The 22,461-nt window shown below is 33.8% G+C and overlaps 1 protein-coding gene across 2 annotated transcripts in view; it reads right to left on the minus strand.

The window, feature by feature from the left end:
* The window catches only part of Jmjd1c (jumonji domain containing 1C), a 238,628-nt gene that overhangs the window by 16,431 nt on the left and 199,736 nt on the right, over positions 1-22,461 (minus strand). For both annotated transcript variants that reach the window (XM_077798230.1, XM_077798229.1), the window contains 14 exons: positions 20,491-20,663; positions 18,039-20,245; positions 13,876-14,077; positions 11,806-12,020; positions 10,544-10,696; positions 9,955-10,044; positions 9,297-9,424; positions 8,894-9,107; positions 8,199-8,413; positions 7,185-7,463; positions 4,100-4,268; positions 3,215-3,305; positions 2,613-2,743; positions 1,267-1,389 (listed from right to left, as the gene is read on the minus strand). In XM_077798230.1, coding sequence (XP_077654356.1) covers positions 1,267-1,389; positions 2,613-2,743; positions 3,215-3,305; positions 4,100-4,268; positions 7,185-7,463; positions 8,199-8,413; positions 8,894-9,107; positions 9,297-9,424; positions 9,955-10,044; positions 10,544-10,696; positions 11,806-12,020; positions 13,876-14,077; positions 18,039-20,245; positions 20,491-20,663 — 4,390 coding nt within the window. The remainder of the gene's footprint in view (positions 1-1,266; positions 1,390-2,612; positions 2,744-3,214; positions 3,306-4,099; positions 4,269-7,184; positions 7,464-8,198; positions 8,414-8,893; positions 9,108-9,296; positions 9,425-9,954; positions 10,045-10,543; positions 10,697-11,805; positions 12,021-13,875; positions 14,078-18,038; positions 20,246-20,490; positions 20,664-22,461) is intronic.

The raw sequence follows: 22,461 nt of genomic DNA on the forward strand, positions 1-22,461 counted from the left end.
TAAGGGCTGGCTACAAGTCATATATAATTATGTCACAGAAAGTGCATGAAAAGCAGAAAAGAGAACATTTGTAACTCTAGACAAGTCTGTCCATGGGATTGGGGTTGTAGCTCAGTGGTTGATCACTTGTCTTGCATGCCTGAGGCACTGGGTTGAGATCATAGCACCGTATAAAAATAAAATAGATATTGTGTCCATCTTCAACTAAACACACACACACACACACAAATACATAAATAAAAGTCTGTCCATAAGGTGTCAAAAGCAAAAAGTATTTGAAAAGATAGCAATTAATAGTGTGACTTATTACAGAGGGCAGAGAGTAATGAACAAATCTGAGAGAAATCCCTGAATTACTACCCAAATGTATGTCAGTCAAAGCAACTGCAACAATAATTTCACCCAGGTATAAAAGGTTGAAATGTGACATCGACAGCAAAAGAACTGTTTAAGAGTGCTAGAGTAATAGATTCAAAGGGGGCATACTTTTGAGGAAAAAAAAAAAAAAAAGAACAGTTATTAAGAGAATGGTCCTATATTCCTTTGTGTTTGTTTTTTTGCACAGTTGGGGATTGAACCCAAGGCCGCACTCATGCTAAGCAAGTGCTCTACCACTGGGTGATACCCTCAGCCCCTAGATTATGCTCCTATTAAAGAAACCAGTAGAGAGGAAAAGGTTAAAGATCTATAATTATACATGTATAAAGGAGGAAATAAGTGATGATGGACCAATGTTTTAGAGAAAAATCCTGGGCATGGAAACTAAAACCAATAATACTAGACAGAAATGTCACTTTTACTTAAAGAAGAAAGGCTCCTTTCTTCCTCCAATACTGGGAAGGTAAAAAGGAAGAAGGGGGTGTAGCCCAATGATAGAATGCTTGCCTAGTATGCAAGAGGCCATGGGTTCAATCCCTAGCATCAATAAACAAAAAACATACAAAAACCTAAGAACATTAAAACATTAAAAATCCCAAAACCTAGTTTCTATTCTTAAACTCAAATGTAAACATGTATTGAACAATATATTTTCATAAACACATTATTTAATAAGAGGAAAGGAGCAAAACAAAATAAAAGAACCTTTTAAAATTAAAATTTCTTTTATATAATAGGAAAATTAATTTCAAGTAATAAAGATCAAAATATCCTTATATACATTGGAATTCTTTCTGGAACCTTTGTTAACTGGGAGGCTGACATTCTGCATGAGACTAGTGTATATGGTGCATTGAACTGCAATCCCACCACTCTTAGTTTCTTTACCTGCTTTTGAGAGAATGCCATTTCCTTTTGCTATGCCAACATAGACTAGGATATTTACAACGTCAGAAACTTCAATATGGAGATTTGTTGTTCCTATATCATGATCTTTAGCAGCAGCTACACCTGTGTAAAATAAAATTTGACAAAAATTTTTTTTTATTTTTTTATTGTTGGTCGTTCAAAACATTACATAGTTCTTAATACATCATATTTCACAGTTTGATTCAAGTGGGTTATGAACTCCCAATTTTACCCCGTATACAGATTGCTGTATCACATCAGTTACCCTTCCATTGATTGACAAATTGCCTTTCTAGTGTCTGATGCATTCTGCTGTCTGTCCTATTCTCTACTATCCCCCCTCCCCTCCCCTCCCCTCCCCTTTTCTCTCTCTACCCCTTCTACTGTAAGTCATTTCTTCGATTTGTATTATCTTGTCTTACCCCTCCTTTCCTCTTATATGTCATTTTGTATAACCCTGAGGATCGCTTTCCATTTCCATGCGGTTCCCTTCTCACTCCCTTTCCCTCCCACCTCTCATCCCTGTTTAATGTAAATCTTCTTCTCAAACTTTCGTCCCTACCCTGTCCTTGTTTACTCCCCTTATATCAAAGGGGTCATTTGGTATTTATTTTTTAAAGATTGACTAGCTTCACTTAGCATAATCTGCTCTAATGCCATCCATTTCCCTCCAAATTCTATGATTTTGTCATTTCTTAATGCAGAGTAATACTCCATTGTGTATAAATGCCACATTTTTTTAATCCATTCATCTATTGAAGGGCATCTAGGCTGATTCCACAATCTTGCTATCGTGAATTGTGCTGCTATGAACATCGATGTAGCAGTGTCCCTGTAGCATGCTCTTATTAGGTCTTTGGGGAATAGACCGAGAAGGGGAATAGCTGGGTCAAATGGTGGTTCCATTCCCAGCTTTCCAAGAAATCTCCATACTGCTTTCCAAATTGGCTGCACCAAAATTTTGTTTTTTAATAATGTATCATACTGTCTCCCCAATCAACACTATTAGAATTAAATTTGACCTTAGTCTCTAGCTGTACAAAACTACTGTTAAGTCACAATCTGTAAAAATGCCCTATTAAAATGCAAATTAATAAAAATGTAAATATTTTAAAGAAATTAGCAGGTACTTCAATAGATACTCGCTCTTAATTTATAACCTACTATTAATATGAAAAAGGATTTCAGGAGATTTAATATTAAAAGAACAGATAAAGAGTAGAAACTAAAAACCGTTAGAAAATTATCTAATTAATCTTTGGACATAAGTTTGTTAAAATCCCACATACAATTCCACCTTGGAAGAAATATGAATATATACTTACCATAGGCACTACATAACCTGGGTCCTAGATCAGGACGTACAAAAAATCCTGGCAAATGAGATGCCAAATTGAATTTTCCTTCTGGATTACAATATTCTGGCAAAGGCAGACTTTTTAAAAGATCTTCATATCTGAAAAATAACAACACTATCTTCTTTAAGGTTTGTTATTTTTATGCATTCAAATATATAATTTTTAAGTTGTTAAAAATACCAAAAAAACCTTTTCTTAAGATAGATAACACTTCTCTTGATCTTCTTCAAAGTTTAAATGAATGCATTAACACGGACAAGCATAAAACAGTAGTGATACTGACTAAAATTTAAATTCTACTTTCCAAATACTACAAATTAAAAGTTCCAAAAGAAGCAAACAAGGCCTTATGGTTCGTTAATGTGAACTTTTTTTCCCTTACTGCCATAACACAAACTTCCTCTTATTGGAGCTATAAGGATTCAGTTTCTCTAATAGTTTTTTTTTTTTTTATGAGGAAGGAAAAAAACCCTAAAGGTTACATTTGTAGTTACTTATTTCACCTCTGGGGACAATTTCAGCTCAACTTCCAAAAGCCAACAATCAAAAATGAAAGTTTCAAGATATACCTTGCTGGCATCATAGTCTTGAAGTCTTCACCTGAAGGACAATCTTTCAATTTTAAAACAACCGTTTCTCCACTTTTAGATTTCTGCCGTTCTATAAAGAATGCAGTTAGTTACTAGTAAGTTAATTTCTGCTTTTTGATTTTCATTAATATTTGGAGATAAAGAAATGTAAAAATGATTCAATTCAATTCAATAATCAACTGTACAGTATGTGCTTAATGAATGCTTAGTTTTATTACATATGTACTTCTGTGGTATTAACACTTTTGTTCCTAGATACAGTATACAATATTATTCATTTGTAACGTCTCTAAAAAAATCTCTTTATGATGGGTACAGTGGCACATGCCTATAATCCCAGCAGTTTGGGAGGCTAAGGCCCTAAGCAACTTAGCAAGTCCCTATCTCAAAAAAAAAAAAAAAAAAAAAAATGCCAGGGGAATGTGGCTCAGTGGTTGAAGCAGCTGGGTTCAATCCCCAGTAGTAAAAGAAAATATCTCTTTATAATTGTCAACATTACAGTCTTTCATTTATACCTTTAAGTGTTTTACATTATATAATTAATTGTGTAATTCAATTTCCACTTTTTTTTATTATTAGTTGTTCAAAACATTACAAAGCTCTTGACATATCACAATTTCCACATTTTTATGGGGTTTCCAAAATGTCCTCATTTATTATTAGGTCTTCCTTAAGGTTGAAGAGACTATTAGAATATGGATTAAGACCCAGTGTTTTGTTTCCACATACTTATTTTTGTTTGACAACAATGTAATAATAAAAGTTTTTAAAACTAAAAATATGTTAAGTTATATTTGCAGTTTATTATTTTGTGGGGATATGATTAAGAAAACAGTATACCAAAACAAAACAAAACAAACATACTTGATATTTCTTCAAAACCATCCCAGAATTCCTTAACATTGGCATTTGAAATAACGCTGTCTTTGCAGTTCAGGAGATCTGCTTGGTGGTCTCCAAAATCAAGACTAATCGATTCCGCCTTCCATAAGCTAATGTTCATTTTCTTGTGCACACCAGAGACCACTGCAGGCTTATGAATAGAAAAATAATAGTTAAAAAAAAAGTTATGGGCCTTTTAAAGTTTGATAGAAATCATATGTAACAAATGAATAACATGTTAGGATTCAGGCCTACCGACAGATTGGTGACATTACTGAAAGCAATTTTTGACTAGAAAAGATATTTACAATACACTGGGAAAGAAAAGAGATGACCAGAGAATGCCATGTAGAGTACAGTGGCATTTCTGAAACAGAAATTTAAATGTGCAGTAATTTTTCAGAAAGAAGTCTGAAGACAATGTTAAAAATTTCACTTCTTGGCTGTAGAAATGTAGGTTTGGGGGCTGCTTCGTCTATGCACTAATATTCAAAGACAGAATATAAACTACTTGCTTACAAGCATGCAATATATACATATACATGATTTTTTTTTTAAAGGTAGAGTGAGAGAAGGGAGAGAGGGAGGGAGGGAGAGGGGGAGAGAGAGAGAGAGAGAGAGAGAGAGAGAGAGAGAGAGAGAGAGAGAGAGAGAGAGAGAGAGAGAATTTTTCAATAATTTATTTTTTAGTTTTCGGCGGACACAAATCTTTGTTTTTTGTATGTGGTGCTGAGGATCGAACCCGGGCCGCATGCATGCCAGGCGAGCGCGCTACCGCTTGAGCCACATCCCCAGCCCATATACATGATTTTTAAATACAGTCCTTGATATTAAATCATTTATATCACTTAAAACACATTTCTTTTACCTCTACAAGGACAATGATAAATTAAAACATTAAACACCTCAGCATAACATCAACTTTAAGCTGAAGAGATTCCTGAAAGAGGGCTGGGGTTGTAGCTCAGTGGTAGAGCATTTGCCTGGCATATATGAGGTACTGGGTTCGATCTTCAGCATCACATAAAAACAAATACATGGGAAATCTCTTCTTTGAAATCTCACAAATTAAAAATTCTCTCAAGGCTCTTTAACAGGGAAACTAAACTAACAATTAAAGATTTATAGTTTCTAAAAACTCCAATAAATGTGTTCACCTAATGCTTAATTTGCAGGTTTTAAAAACAACTCTTTTGTTCTAAATGAAATAAAATTACAGAATATAGAGATATTAGAAAGTTTTGACTTAAGAGTCTTTAAAAAGTATTCACTAAATTTCCTAGTAATTTGATGGGGCACAGTGGTGGTACACCTATAATCCTAGTGACTTTGGAGTTTGAGGCAGAAGGATCAGCCTGCACAACTTAGTGAGATTCTATCTCAAAATATAAATAAGGGCAGGAGATGTAGCTCACTGGTAGAGCACATATGACTAGAAGCTGGGAATGGTGGGGCACACCTGTAATTCTAGCAGTTTAGGAGACTGAGGCAGGATCATGAGTTAGGGTCAGCCTCAGCAATTTCATGAGGCCCTGAGTTTATATAAAAAAAGGGCTGGGGATGTGGCTTGGAGGTTAAGCACCTCTGGGTCAATCCCTGGTGCAAAAAAAAAAAAAAAAAAAGGAAAAAAAATGAGCTAGAATTTTTAGGCACAAATGATATACAAAGCAAAACAAACAAACCCAGAAAAATACCCTAAAGTCTGGTTAACCAGACCACTTAGTTGAATGCTCCATTACACATTATTAGTTGGCTAATAACACATATAACTCTTAAAATAGCTTTTAGAAAATTACTAACAATTCACATTAATTTCTAATGTCTATCCAATAATAATCCAGACTTATTTCTTATGGTAATCAGCAGCTTGGGAAAAGTTGATCATAAAAAATGTTACACACACAAAAAGAGAGAGATAAGCTAATTGGTATATTAAAATAATTCAAAGCCAAAAAAATAATTAATAATGTCATGCAAATACTTAAATTTGTTCATAATTTCTTATTGATGTAGTAAACTGCTGAAATACATATTAAACATATTAAAGCTTAGGTCATTAGAAAGTATTATTTGGACAGACTGAAATAATGGAACTTATCATTCAGGACTGGAAAAACCCTGTACCTCAGTGTTAACAGAGTGTTATGCTTATGCATAAGAAGGAGGAGGTGCACTCCTATAATGCCAGTGGCTGGAGGCTGAGGCAGGAGGATCGAAAGTTCAAAGCCAGACTTGGCAAGAGGGAGGTGCTAAGCAACTTAGTGAAACCCTATTTCTAAATAAAATATAAAACAGGGCTGGGGAATGTGGCTCAGTGGGGTGAATAAAACAAACAAAACAGTGTATGTTTAGCATGTGCAACACCCTATGTTGGGAAAAAAATTTTTTGATGAAATAATTTATAAACAAATATTCCATGGGTAATTTTTCATTTGTTCAAGAAAAATGTTTCTAAAAGTAACATTGTAATAATATACATGAATGTGCTAACTGGATAAAAATGCAAATCTAAAAAAGGACCGAGCTTTGTAAATACAAGGCTTTATTAAATGTATGTTCACTCATAGACCCACACACACACACATACACGTAAACGATGTTGTGTGCACTGGAATAAGACTTAATCCTAGTAACTCTGCAAAGACAGGAGGATGGCAAATTTGAGGACAGCCTCAGCAACTCATTGAGGCCCTAAACAACTTAGTGAGAACTGTGTCAAAATTAAAAAAAAAAAAAAAAAAAAATTAAAAAGGGCTGGGAATGTTGCTAAGTGGTTAAGTGCCCCTGGGTTAAATTCCCAGTTAACAACAATAACAACAAAATTTATATCAAATAACCAGAAGTTTCTGTTAATTCATGTAAATCTGGCCAAAAAATATAGGAGTTAAGAAATAATTGTTCTTGTAATCCTGTTGGTGTTTTTAATATCTTATTGTCTTCCAAATACATTCAGTATTATTTTTTCCCCTCCTCTATTTCTGTCCCTAAGGAGGGAAACATTTTGTCTGCTTAATCAACTTCAGGTCCATGAATGAAAAGTATACTCCATCATCCAAAAAATACTCACCTGTCCCCGTTTCCAACACTCTTTGAAAAGTTTCCAATTATTACTATTCTTGTAATCCTTAAGCCACAAAATATGCTTTTCACAGATCCAAGAATGTGGTATATCACTGTACAACTTATTATTTTCATTCACGACAGACTTTCCTCTTTCTTTAGGCTCTTCCTTAAGGTCTGGTTTTATATTTATCTTGGAGGTTTTATTTGGTGGAATTTTGTTTTCAACAACGGAAGCAATTATGTCATCCAGAATGTTAGGCATAGTCCGTCCAGTTTTGCCACTCTATTTAGGAAAAAAATAAACTACTGAAAAAAATTTTCATCGAGAGAAAATATGTAATTTTCCTCCCACATACTGTACTTTAAACTGACTTTACTGATATACTGGAGTAGGAATCAACACAAACAGCATTCCTGCATTCAAGAATATACAGTTGTATCAGTGGGATGTAGTCCATGTACTTTTTCTGACAGATGGGGGCCAGAAGTTTGATTGATTGAGAAACTACCCAGGCCTTCAAAACCTAAAAGCACAGCCTTCCTTTTACATTACTTTAAGCCAGAGACGGAGTAAGGTGGGTAGAATGCTCCATATACTTTTAAAAGCCATTACAACATTTATCTATTTAAGTAATTACTATATTTTCCTTCTGTCCCTGATGAATATTTAGATCAAAATTTGATTTCTAAGTATTTTAAGTAACATAAACCATTCACTTCTAAATCCCCTCTCCCCATGTAGTTTTCATATTCTGAAGGGATTATCTAATGGTTTTCCTGTTCTCAAATAACCCTCTCCTTCAACCTTTCACTTAGGAAAAGATGGAAAATACAGCTTTGAAGTTAGGATGCAAATGAACATGCCTCGCCATTTGGAATAAGATTTCATTTGCATTTTATTGGGTAGTTCATAGCCAGGCATCAAGATTCCAAAATCATCTAAAGCACTTCCCTAACTTTAGGCTAAACCCTAATACCACACATTCCATCCCCCTATAAAATCTGTCATCACACTCACTGGAGCTCCTGTTGAATACACTGGTGCAAAGGCAATGCCGGCATCTGTGGAGCCCACACGTAGTTTGCCAGCTGTTGTAGTCAGTAAATCCCGTAAGGTTGAGCCCTGTTCATTATTCTGGGACATAGGAGGGGATGTTCTGCCATTTGGAGAATCAGAATCATCTTGTTCTCTCTCTTCTTTAATTTGATTTTCAAGGGAAAAATCTTTGTTTTCTGAAATAAAACATTTCATAAAATTTTAACAAAAGCTTGATACTAAAGTACAGATAAATCTGTCAACCTGCATTTTGTAGCAGGAGGCAAAACTTGTAGTAGTAGAGTTTTATTCCCTTGAATACAAACTAGAGGATGAGTTAGATCTTTTAAGAGTAGTTAAACCATTTGAATATGAAAAGGCTCACCTCAGTATCTTAAACACACAGCTGAGTTTGTACCTGTGACAAATGAAAAATCTTACAGCTAAAACAAGTGAAAAATATAAGGTAAGTTAGATATCTAGTACTCTAGTGGTTTTACTGATAAGCTAATCCATATGTGATTCTATAACTAATTTTGATGCAATCTTAGGAAGGCAAGACTCTGAATAAGACGAATGTTTCACTGAACTTGTCAAAATTTCAGCAAAAGACCAAAGTAAATTCTTTTAACAGTATAATCCTCCAATGTGTACTTAAGATAATTGGTTATGTTTACCTTTTTTTTCCTCTCTGGCTTTTTGCTCTGCAAGATCTGCTAACCAGTGCAGTGGTGACTGGGATTCTGGAGGAGTTAACTTGCTATCTGTGCTTACATCACTCCCTGGACTGCGGTTGCCATTACTCTCAGACTTCTCAGGGGTATTCTGCTGCTGGGACTCAGGCATGCACAGAGAAATTTTATTACTGTGATTAAGAACATTCTGTAAAACCTACAAGGGTAGAACAATTAAATTTTTAAACACCATTTCTTCATTTATTGAGAGTTAAAAAGTAGCAGTCAGAAGAAATTTACATAGTAACATAGAAAACATAATCCACAAAGTAAGTCCTACACTGAATTTCAAATAAAGTTATTTTATTTAACCATGCATTTTATATGAATAGCGATTTTTACTCACTTGAGATACACCATTCATGGTAGGAAAACTTCCAACTTGTAAATTCTGTTTGTTAATACAGTGACAATGGGATTTAATACCATATTTTTCCCTAAGAATGTGCATGGCATCTAGAAGATCTGTCAACACTACAAAATAAAATGGTAGTTAATAAAAAAAATTACTACTAGTTGTTAAGACTATACATTTCTTTTCTTACTATATTTTATAATTTAGAAACAATGGAGGTTTTCTTGTGATCTTTTAATTCTCTTCCATTTCTTTTCTCCTTGCCATCCCTTCCAAGTATCATAGAATTAATCATTTACCCAAGTTTATATTCTCTATTTATTATTTTCTCACTTACCTGTATTTTTTAAAAATGCAGTATGTTCAAAAATCTTAGAAAGCTTTCACTACGAATCCAAAGGCTTTTTCATTATATTCTATTTTCCTCTTCTAAAATGGTTATGCTATGGCTTTCATCACTGGAGCTGGGCTTATCTTCCTAAGGAAAGATAATCCTAAAGGATTTCCTAACTTTGGGTAAGATAATTCAAGATTAGTTAAATCTTACCTCTTCATTCTATTATACTCCTAGATATTTCTTTTAGTGTTCTTTTAATGTAGAACAATCAATAGCTATTATACCAGGTAAATAATATACATTTACACTTACCAGAACCAGGTATAATTTGAGTTGGCATTAAATGTTTGTGATCATGAGGTTGTCCTTTCACACACTTCATCCAAGCATATAATTCTTTATCTGTAAGATGACATACTTTGGTTATATACTACTCATGATTTTACAAATATAAATTTGATAGTTGTACATGAAACTTCAATGACAAGCTTCAAAATCCTTGGTACTTGAAAAAACAGATAAAGTCCTTTGCTGAATATTTATGCTAATAAGTATTCAACTGTCCCTTATGTGAATGATTTTAATTAACAGATTCTAGGATTTCTGACTTCTATACATTGGAATCTGAAAGCAACAAGATTTAATCTAAGTTTGGTCTACGATTAGGAACTATCGGATCAGGCTAAAAGATGTAGAGGAAGCTTAATGCTAGAAAACTCAGCCATTAATAAACTGTGGTTATTCCTCCTATTAAAAAACATATTTCTTTTTTGTGAATATGTTGCACATTAGTGTAATATATGCATAATAAAGACAGGAAAAACACACATCTAATTTTCCAGATAAAGGATCCCAAAGAAAATAATAAAGAATATTTAAATTTATATTATTATGAACCAACCTCTAGAACTTTTTCTCTCCTTTGCCTTGTAACAATCCAAACAGACCACAAACCCACATTTTTGGCAGACCCAATGAATGTTAAACAGGGTCGCTTCACATGCATCACACATCTCACGGACTCCTCGTACTGCTCTTTTCCAGGCAATTTTGGCTGAAATACAGAAATTTTAAGGTATACATGCTCTTTTCAATGCATCTTTGGCTTAAATACAGCAAAAATAGAAACATAAAGCAAAACTGAGAATTTTTAGGGCTATATTAATTAAAGACTAATTGTAGATCTCCTTAGATGATTAATTAGCACTTCTCCTCAGAAAACTGGAAAAAAAAAAAGTAAATGCAACTAAAAATGGCTTGTCTACAATGAAGGGTTGACCTTTTAGCCCGAATAATTCTTCTTGTGGGGGGTTATCCTGGGCAAGGATGTTTAATGGAATTTGTGGCCTTCCCTATTAGCTACCAGCAGCATTTCCTTACTTCCTCCTCTAGTTATGTAACTAATAATGTCCCCAGTTATTGACATATGTCCCCAGGAGACAAACCACCAATTTTATGGAAAAGAAAAGAAGCTAACATTTAAAGCACTTAAACTTTATGTCTAAGTAAACATAATTAGGGTACTACTTTGTAAATAAATCCATGAGGTAATTATCTTTTCCATTTTACAGACTGATATTTAGAGGTATTTGCCGTAGGTCACAAGTTAAACAAGAATAAAGTTGAGATTCAAATATAAATCTCTGGCATGAATTACATTCTTATATAACAAAATACAAAATTTCACAAATTTTGTATCCAAAGTAATTTTATAACATTAATTTATGATATAATGGCAGAAATAAGAAAATGTTATTATGATTTCATAACTGGTCAATTGATTCAATTTCAAAAGAAAATATCTGTAATCTCCCGAGTGTGGTGGAACATGCCTTTAATCCCAGCAGCTCAGGAGGCTAAGGCAGGAGGATTGCAAGCTCAGAGCCAGCCTCAGCAGCTTATTGAGACCCTGTTTCAAATTAAAAAATAAAAAGGGCTGGAGATGTTGCTCAGTGGTTAAGTGCCCCTGGGTTCAATTCCTGGTACAAAACAACAATAACAACAAAAGAAAACTGTAACCTTAAGTACATGAAAGATGCCATTATAATTAAAAATCAATAAGATGAGATAAGATGAAGGACTTCTTACACAGATTAAACAGAATTCAAAAATATATTATTAAAATGAAATTTGTATAGTGTAGGTTATATTTAACTTCCTTACCATCCTTTTTCACCCAAGACAAAGCTGTTTTTTCAGATGTTACTAATTGACAGAACTTATCACCTATTATTTCCAAGATATATTTAGAAGTTTCTATGTCTAATTCATCATCTTCATAATTTTCATGTGTCCATAAACTCATAGCTTCATCATCATATTGGTCAGGAGAAGAGAAACCATCTATTCTAACCACTCCATTTTTACTAAATGACAATCTGAAACAATGAAACACAAAAGCATTAGATACCAAGTACAAGGTTAGGATTATAATTAATTTTTAGGTTCATATTATATTATAAACACAAATTATATTTCTAATTTAAAAACAGAAAAATAGGGTATTTCTTCATAATGCTTTAATTATTACTCAATTTAAATAAATCTCACAGGTATCATATAAACGGCAATGGTAAACAGCACCAATTTTTGGTTATTTCAAGAAATAAGATTATTCCCACCGTTTATACTTAACTCCAATCAAATGAAAACTATTAGAAACTACACTGAAGTGTTTGATGAGTAACAGGAGTAAAAATGTAGGACCAGAGTTACTTGGAGCAATGCTGTTATTTTACATCTAACCTCAATCAGGAATTGCTAATGTTAAAAATGGCCTACATTACCTTAGGATTTTTATTGGGAGGATAATAAGAAATTCCAAATTTACATATACTTCCATTAAAATGACAATTAATTAACCCAATTAATGGATCTAATTGCTCTTAGCTTCTGACAAAAGTAACTATTTGAAGAGAACTTGAGAATAAATGAAAGACAAAATTGCCATTCTTTTATTGGCTGGCAGTTTTTCCCAACTTTTGAGTATTTAGTCTATTTATTCTCTAAGAGGATATTTGAAATTCATTGTAAGTCATCCTGTATTTTTCAAAATGACAACATACAAAATGGTCTTTTTTAAATTCTTACTTCTCTTACTTTTACACTTTCCCTTTTAAACCAAAAATTTCCCTTCATCATACTCATCTTATTTCAACATTAAGTAATTATCTTCACTTAAACAATTCTTCAAACTGTTCCTAAATATTCTTTTACCTGAAACTATTTTCCTTCTAATTTCATCTGTGCTTTTTTTTTTTTTTTTTTGTACTTCCATGGTACTACATTCTGCAACAAATCCCTCTTGAGGATTGTTAGTTACAAAGAGTATGAAATAAAGAAGAAATAGAAGATGGTTTGTTCCTACCAATGCATAGTTTTAGGTTCTCTCCTGGGCCACCAGCATAGTACATTTATCACAGTAGATTATCTCTAACTTCTTACAAGAAAGCAGAATAACAACCATGGTTTGCAATAGAACATTTCATGTGTGCATGGTCCACATCAAGAACTCTGCACAGTACTCTATCTCATTTAACCTTCACTGAGCCACTGAAAAGTAGGTACTGCTTTCAGTCACATTTTCAAATAAGATGGGCTTAGTTTTAGTCCTACTGAAGTTAATAAAGCCACACAGGAACTAAGGGACAGAGATGTTATTAAAACTGGAATGACTTGATTCTAAGAATGTAAGACATTAACGAGTCTCTATTAGGTGGGTAACCTAGCTACTTAGAGTATTCAACTCTTAACAAGTATATTCATAAGGTTTCAATTTTAAAGTATTTAGTAATATTAAATTAGTATATAGGTTAGTAAAATTTTATGTAGTTATTATATTACAAAATCTGTGAAATGACATGGTATTAACAAATTCTCATTATTTTTATAAACTAATTTTTACAGCTACAAATGTTTACTCTATGTTTAATATTAAGTATGCTATTCTGATATAACACAGTGAGTTGAGTTTAACTGCCTAGATTTTTTACCTAGATTAATCAACTGTTTATGTTTATTGGTTAAAGTATAGATATAAACACTACATTGTTTTGGCCAAAGTATTCTCATTAAGAATAAATCTCTCAAAAAACAGAAGTCACAGAACACAAGTAACACTATGAATATATATTTAAGTTAGTAAACTATTGTCAAAAATTTGCACAAAAAAGATATAATAGAATAATTTCCAATACCCACTAAATATTTTCCCAAGTTCATATTTTTACTTACCGTCTAAAGTAGTAAAATCTACAAAATACTGGTGAGTGAGTTGGTTCTTCTCCTTTTTTACTGCGAATAAGTCTACATTCTCGGCACTTTTGTAAATTAGGCCCTATCTCACAGCAGGAGTCATCCTGTAAAAAGGATTCCCCAGTTTGCTTCAGCTTCTTGACTTTTCGCCAATCTTTTAATACTGAACGAGGGATGCCAGCTGTAAAATCAGTAGGAAATGATTAACAAGATTGTTTTATAGAAAGGTGCATTCCTCGAGATGAAGTTGAAGACAAATATACAACAATGACATATTAACACTAGAGACAAAAAGCCAGGACTTAGATTTCCAGGTATAATTAATGACTGAAAAGCCCACAGCAGCATTTGTTTACTTGTTAACAGATTCTACTAACCTAATGAACCCTTTGTTATGCTGGAAATGCAGAGCTGAGTGAATTGACTGAACACTTTATGCATTATTAACAATTCATATGCAACATTCACAGCAAACAAGAGAATTATTCATATTCTATGTACCTCTATCTAAAATAAAATTCTTCTATACAGAAATTATTTTTCCTTTATTGCAATGCACTCCATTTGATATTAATATATTAATGGCAGCAGTACCTTTTATAAAAATAAAAGGGTGTTAAAGAAAGTAAAAGAAAAAATTACACATATTAATTGATGGAGGTAAAAGCAAAAATGCATCATGTCAGCTTCTTGATATCGTAGGTTGAGCCTACAATGCTAACTATGTGTTGGAGGTTAAGGAAGGAGGGTTACTTGGGCCAAAGAGGTCAGGGTAGCCTGGACAACACAGTGAGACCCTATCTCTTGAAAGAGAAAAGAAAAGGCACCAAAGAAACATAAAGGAGGGCTCAAGCAGTAGCGTGCTCGCCTGACATGCGTGCGGCCTGGGGTTCGATCCTCAGCACCACATACAAAACAAAGATGTTGTGTCCGCTGATAACTAAAAAATAAATATTAATATTCTGTCTCTCTCTCTCTCCCTCTCTTTAAAAAAAAAAAAGAAAAGAAACATAAAGGAAAAGACCTAAATGTCTTTTGAGTTTTTTCTTTTTAAAGAATGAATGAATTTACTTGTAGGAAAAAAATAATTTATTTACCATAGTCAACATCATTGCTCTTGTCACTTTTGTTAACTTACGCTTAACAAGTAGAACATGACTGAAGTAATTCTAGAGAGTAGGTAGAATTTTCACACCACGAGAAACCCAAACAATTAAGTTACAATTGTCTATTAAATTTTTTAAATAACTTTATTTTACTTATAATTTTTTTATGTGGTGCTGAAGCTCGAACCCAGTGCCTCACATGTGCTAGGCAAGTACTCTACACTGACCCACAACCACAGCCATGTCTATTAAAATCTTAAAAACATATTCATTTAAGAGCAAATTATATTGGGAAAAGCAATATCTGGTAACTCAAACATTTAAGTATACTTATCCTGTGATATTATGTACCTATGACATTAGATTTACATAGTTTGTTATTTCTTTCGTATTAACAGAATATATTCTATTTCCTAATCTTGTGTTTTGTATTCACACCTATTAGAGACACAATGAGTTTCTTGAAACTAGATACTTCTTGCAGAAACTTGTAGAACTCTTGTCCAGAGATCCTACTATTTCCAGTACAACTACAGAAAACTCACCCATCTTGTACAGAAGCACTGTATTTAAATGATAGGATGGCTCATTTAAAACTGGGTCCAATTGTATTCAGTAATTCCAGGATTGCTGCTTGGTTGTTTGCAATTACCTTTTCCCCCCTTCTGTCTCTACTTTAAGGCAAGGAGCCATTTGGCTTAATCCACTAGAGACACACACACACACACACACACATACATACCACTTATGGCATAAATATGTTTCCAAATGGCTTGTGTAAACAGTTTACTATTTCCTCCACTATGTATACAACAGATTTTCACCCCCCTATAGACTATATAAAAAAGAGCTTTAAGAAGTCAGAATGAACAATAGAAATGTCACACTGCTAATAAATTTTTATTTGGTACACTTTCTTCCAATAGTTTATTTACTTTTTAATTACACTAATTTAAATGCAATTTGTTTCTATTTTTGATTAGGAAATAATTTTAACCAATATACTTTTAATTTCAGGTAACAGAACAGTTCAGAGTATGGATCCCCATACCACTGTGAACAGTTTAAGCAGTAAAGAACCAGACGTTTCAAAGCAAATCTCAATTATGACACAGAATAGGCACTTTTGAGTTTTTTCTTTTTAAAGAATGAATGAATTACAAAGACATTCATATGAAGAGCTTTTGATATAACTTTTGCTCTTAGACCAGGCCATTGGTAACTGTTGCTAATAATTTTTATGAATTTAACTATAATAATATTTATACAATAAATAAGTTTTTCCTTTAATTCTACATATCTAACTTAAGGGCAAAATCTAAAACCTAATAGTTTAAGATTAACATACTTAGTCAACAACAACAAAAACCTAATTCAGTGCTTACTTTGTGTAGTAAGAACCTTTTGAACTTCAGTTCCTCATAAGCAAACACACAAATAGATATACTGGATAAACTAAAATTATGTAAGAATTAGTTATGAAAAGGCAACTAATTTCTAATTTTAAGTACAAAATTCAATCTTACTGAAATTAAATGCTAGTTACCATGTATGAGAGATTTGACTAAGCATTACAATCTAGAGAAAAAAAAGGTACGAATGCCAGCCATTGTCTTAGGACTCTTAACTTGAAAACATGTACATTCAGTCTCAAGATGAATAGAGAATATGCACTTCATTTAGAGTTAATTTTATAAATTTAACCCCATAAGGGTTTTCTAAGTGTTAAAAGCTGGAGGGTTCCTAACTTTTTTTCTGTAAATTTAACTCAAGTATACGAATAAGCAATACCAAAGGAAATGTTGTGTGAAATAGAAGAGAGACAGATATTGACCACACTAAGCCTACTGTGAATTCAACAGGGGCAGTAAGAACAACATAGGGGAAAGAAAAAGTGACACTGTATATAACCCAAATTCAAATAAATGGCAGGTATCCTTCGTTGTCAATCTCCCTCTCTGTCTTCTGACTATACTTGCATTTCAGTCTGCCAGTCTCTCTGTCTCTAGTTGAGCTTGTCCTTCGTTCTTTCACTTTCTGACTGTCCTTTTCTATGATTCCATCCTCCTGTTTTTCTCTCCTTCACTTTGCCTCTGATTTCCACACAGCCATGTGGGAAAACCTCATTCTGTGAAAAGGCACAAATAAGAGCCTTCAAGCATCCAAGTGCTTGTGAAAGTATTTCTTGAGCGTCCACAATGTCACAGATATTTCATATATTGTATGTGGATGAACACATGAATATAATCAAACTATTAAGTGCTTTCTGCATAGTGCAACACACCTACAAAGAAATAAGTAAACTGAGAAATACTTCTAGAGTAAATACATATAGAAACATTTTATACTGAATATTACTGGAATCATTTATTTTTGTCCAGCTATAGCCATAAAGGAAATATTCTAATTTTGCAGCTTTCTACTTATTATGGAAGTCCTTGAATACGTAAATGAAACCACAAGATTCTCCCTCTATCTTGTACCTCTATCTTGAACAACTATTTGAACAGCATCATTAAATGGATGGTAATTCCAATAAGCTTACAATTTTGACACTTGAAGATATGTCATATTCACTCTACTTTTTAAATTTTTCTCTGGTAATGTGCATTACAGTAACTAGAATTTTCCAACTAAATATTATAATAGTTAAATATCTTCATGACCATTAGAATCAATTTTTATTAAGATTACCATAACTGCATTTTAACAGTTCTTAGAAATAGTTAAGATTATGACTTTCTCCTAAATTACAAAGTGGGTTACAAATATTATCTACTATGAGTGCTAGGGAAAATAAATGTATTTCTTCAAGTCTCCCTAAAATGAGGAATAGATCTCTTATTTCCTCTTATAGGGTACTTGTAAAATATAGAAATGATTATCAGTGAATACATATACATGGTGTGTATCTACACCTGCAAATAAAGACAAAAGAATACCTTTCAACTCACTAATCTTCATAGAACCACACCAATACTGCTAGAACATTCAGTCCATTTTACCTGAGTTGGATAAAACAAATTCTTTACTTACCACTATTACTGCTACTCTGCAACTTCAATTTACTTTTTTCTTTGGCACTCCTGCTGAGAACTCCATTGGGTTTCAAATCTTCCTCCATTTCACCTTTTCTTTTTTGCAAATCATTTTGCTTCTTTTTATAAGTTGGCTTAGGTTGCCTTTTAGTCCTTTGCTCTGACTTGCTTTCACTTTCATCTGAATCTCCACTTTCAGAGCCAGATTCATAAGTTCTTTTGGCTTTTCTCCTATTGACTTTATCATCTCTTACGTATTTATCCACTATGATTTTACTATCTACACTATTTTGTATATCATTAGATGTAGAGGCTGTTAAGTTGACAGAACATGGCTTTATAATTTCTGATACAGAATTCCCTGAATTTTCCATTTTATTAGTATTTTTATCTTCTTCTGAATGTCTGGTAAGCCAGGCCTTTTTCAGTTTAGTGTGGTAGTTCGGTTGACTTGTCTGGGATGCTTGCCCATTTCCTACAGAGTTTGCTTTGTTAATTGTACTACAGATTACAGTGCTATCCAGAGGAAGGGAGGCTGAAACTGTCTGATTTTTCACAGCATTAAGTTCAGTCTCACTAACATTACTACTTTTATACTGAGCTGCAGCCAATGCTGCCTTGTGCTTTTTTAAGTGAATAAAATCAGTTGTGCCTGAGAAGCTAGAGCTGGGCTGAACAGTACTTCCTGTTTTATTACTGGCCAGAGTAACTGGAACTGTGGTGCTGACCTTGCATTCTTGTGTTTGAGCCACTGACTGAGTAACATTTTTTGAAGAGGTACATTCTAAGGATGTAGAGGCCAAAATGGTATTTGACAAAGAGTAAGTTATTTCTGAACTACCCCAGCTGGAAACACTGGTGGTAGTAGGAGCAGATGTGAATACATCTGTTTTGGTATTACACACTGTATTTATAGTAGACATAACTGAAGTGGGAACAAAGCCCTGTGAGACAGTCTCGAAGGTTTTTTCAGATTTCATATGAGCACTGTCTGAACTCACATTTGGTAGAATGATTCTTCCAGTCTCTCCAGCTTCTACTGATTTGAGGCAATCTGTTTTATTTGCCCCAGTTGAAGATCTTTCACTAACTCGATCTTTGGAAGCTAACTGCATTGCTGGCATGTTATCAATTTTTGTACTAGAAGGTGGACGCACAATGACAGATGCCACAGCAGCCTGTGATTTTCCACCACTTTTCTCCACATGCCACTCTGCTTTCTCTTTGCTGAGGTTATTATTAGCCCTCCACATTTCTGTCAAACTCTGGTCAGAAGAACTCTTAAAATTTGCCTGAGAGTCCTTTGGCTCAGGAATTAAAGTCGGAGGCTTCTGTGATTCCTGAACTTTGCTGCCAGCATTTACTGGCATCACTGGAGTTAAAGTTGGAGGGGAAAGGCTACTGTAGCTGCTTTCCTTTCGTTCTAAACTGTGATGAATTGGTGGGTGAAATACTGGTGCTCTATGTAAAGCAGGCATACTGCGGAGTGTATTTGTAGAAGAAACTGTCAAATGGGTAGGACTTCTACAGTCATTTCTGAAAGCTGTTACTGAGTGAGATGTAATCTGATGGGGAAGATGTTCTGGTATCTTGCCTACTAAACTTTCACTTTCTGGTTGGTGTTTAATCAAAGGTGGAGGCTTTGAAAGAGATGATATAAATGAAGTCAGAGTTTGAGGATTAGCTGCTGTTGCAAGGGAATTACTCTGTTTTTCAGTGTAAATATTTGAAACCTCTTTGGATGGGTATGATCTTGGAGGTTCATTGACCACACTATTGGACAATGTAGTAAAATAGTTACTTTGGGGCAAACTTTGAGGCACCGGGTGCTTCATTTTATAAAGCTCTGATACTGAGCGTTCTACATCTTTATCTTGTTTGATGACATGGCTTTTAGGGCTAGATGATGATGCTGTTACTCTGGAATAATTCTCTCTCTCACCCTCAAGTCCCTTAATTTTGGTTGTAAAGGGAGCAACATCAATACTTTCTTGAAGAATTCGACGATGTTCTTCCTTATATTTGTTTAATCTCTCTCCAGTCTCCTGGGGTGGCCTCTGCGATTGATTTAATACTGGATCCACAAAATGCCTATGCAAGTGACAATCTTTCCCAGTCTGTGACCTATTTAGATCCAGGTCATTTTTTACTGATGTGGATGCAACAGACCGTAATGGTTCCATAAAAGCTTTCCTCTCCAATTCTCTATAAATAAAACACAAAGATTTCTGTAATCAATTTTTCTTGGTGAGTGGGGGGAGATGGTTTCTATGTAATATATTCTATTATGAAAGTAAAACACACCTTTGCAAGTACTCTAATATCAATTACAAAATGTATCAATACAGAATACTTCTTCAAAGTCTAGTTGTAAACATTTATTAACTTTAAATTAACTGAGAAGCGAATTAAGAAAAACAAGTTTTAAATTTAAGCACTAGTTAACTTACTCTTTATGGTGATCTACTACAGGTTTTGTCAATGGCGGACTGGAATGTGTGGTAATTTTAAGAGGTCGATGAGGTTCTGCACTGGAAGGTCTGACAGGAATGTGACTGAGTAATCCAATACCATCTGCTGAGGTCACAGGGGTGTGTTGATGTAACCAAGGACTGGGAGAATTCTATTTAAAAAAAAAAAAAAAAAAAAACCCAAAACAAAAAATTGGACTTCAGTTACTAGAAAAAGTTAAAATTAGTGTCACAGAAGTTTAACAGGATTACATTTATAAAAACTGTGATTTTTATTCTAAATGAATTGGATGAGAAATATTCAAGTATATAACCAGCATAATTAGATTAATTTCCCATAGTATGCAGTCAACTCATCAGTATTAAATTATCAATTTCCATAAATTTACTTTAATTTTACTAAAAGTAGCTCTGGGAATCAGTGCTTTCAACTTAATTTACTTGATTTCCTAAGACTTTAATATAAAAAGAATATATATACTATAGCTAAGCACAACGGCACATGCCTATGATCACAGAGATACAGGAGGATAAGACAGGAGGATCACAAGTTAGAGGTCAGTTTTAGCAATTTAGTAAGCTCCTGTTGCAAAAAAAAAAGAAGGAAAGAAAGAAAAAAGATTGGAAAAGCAGGGGGAGGTGTGTAGGAATGTAACTAGTGGCAAAATGCCTTTGAGCTGGTTCAATCCCCAGTACCGCACAAAACAAAATACAAGCAAAGATTATGTTGGTATTAACAAAAACAGAATGTTATTCTTATATTTCACCAGAAACAGAAATTATACCAAATTCATTTGCCATCTTTTGTCATCAAAAAAAGCTAACTCTTTCAATACAACAATCTACTTACAATTGGCAGACAATTGTATTTTCAAGACTTAAATGTATACTCAGTTGCACCATAAACTATAAACATTGTTGGGCCATTAAACTTGGAGATGTGGGGCTGGGGCTGTAGTTCAATGGCAGAGTATTTGCCTAGGATGTGTGAGGCACTGGATTTGATTCTTAGTACCACATAAAAATAAACAAATAAAATAAAGGCATTCTGTTCATTTATAACTACAAAAAAAAACACAACAACTTGGAGTGTGGAAATATAACAATGTTAACTTTTTCTATGTTAATATGCTGCCTTTCTCATAATTAAAAATGTGGTACAGAGACCTCTATGTTGAGACATATATCAAATAACATGTTTAAGGATTTTTTTCTATACCATGAGTGATACTGAAATACCAGAAAAACAAAAGCTGCTTTAGTTTTAACAAAGGGGCTAAATTTAACAACTCAAATGATAATGCAAAAGCAGTTTATGCCAAATAGATACTGCTGTAAAATTACTGAAACTAAAAGCATACACCATGGCTGCAAATGTCACCTAATAGAAAAATACATAATTATACACATAAGGATCATCCCAATATATAATGACACAAAAGGCCTCAGTTCTAACAGATTCAAGATTCTTGCTGGGTACAGTGATGCACACCTGAAATCCTAGTGACTCAGAAAGTTGAGGCAAGAGGATTGCAAGTTTGAGGCCAGCCTCAGCAACTTAGCAAGATCCTGTCTTCAAATAAAAAATAAAAAGGTTGGGAATGTAGCTCAGTGGTAGAACATCTCTAGGTTCAATCCCCAGCACCTCAAAAATGAAGATCTTAAAGTGCAATAAAGGCAAGGCAAGATACAGGTTTTTACCCTATAAAATAAGACTCAAGCTGAGCGTAGTTGTGCATGCCTGTAATTCCAGCAGCTTGGGAGGCTGAGATAGGAGGATGGTGAGTTCAAAGCCAGCCTTAGCAAAAATGAGGTGCTAAGCAACTCAGTGAGACTCTCTCTAAATAAAAGTGGTTGAGTACCCCTGAGTTCAATCTATAATACCCCACAAAAAACAAACAAAAACCCTACTCAATATAGATTCCTAATCTAGTGCCTGTGCTTGTATTG

This window comes from Urocitellus parryii, chromosome 5, assembly GCF_045843805.1.
Source record: "Urocitellus parryii isolate mUroPar1 chromosome 5, mUroPar1.hap1, whole genome shotgun sequence".
Taxonomy (NCBI): Eukaryota; Metazoa; Chordata; class Mammalia; order Rodentia; family Sciuridae; genus Urocitellus; species Urocitellus parryii.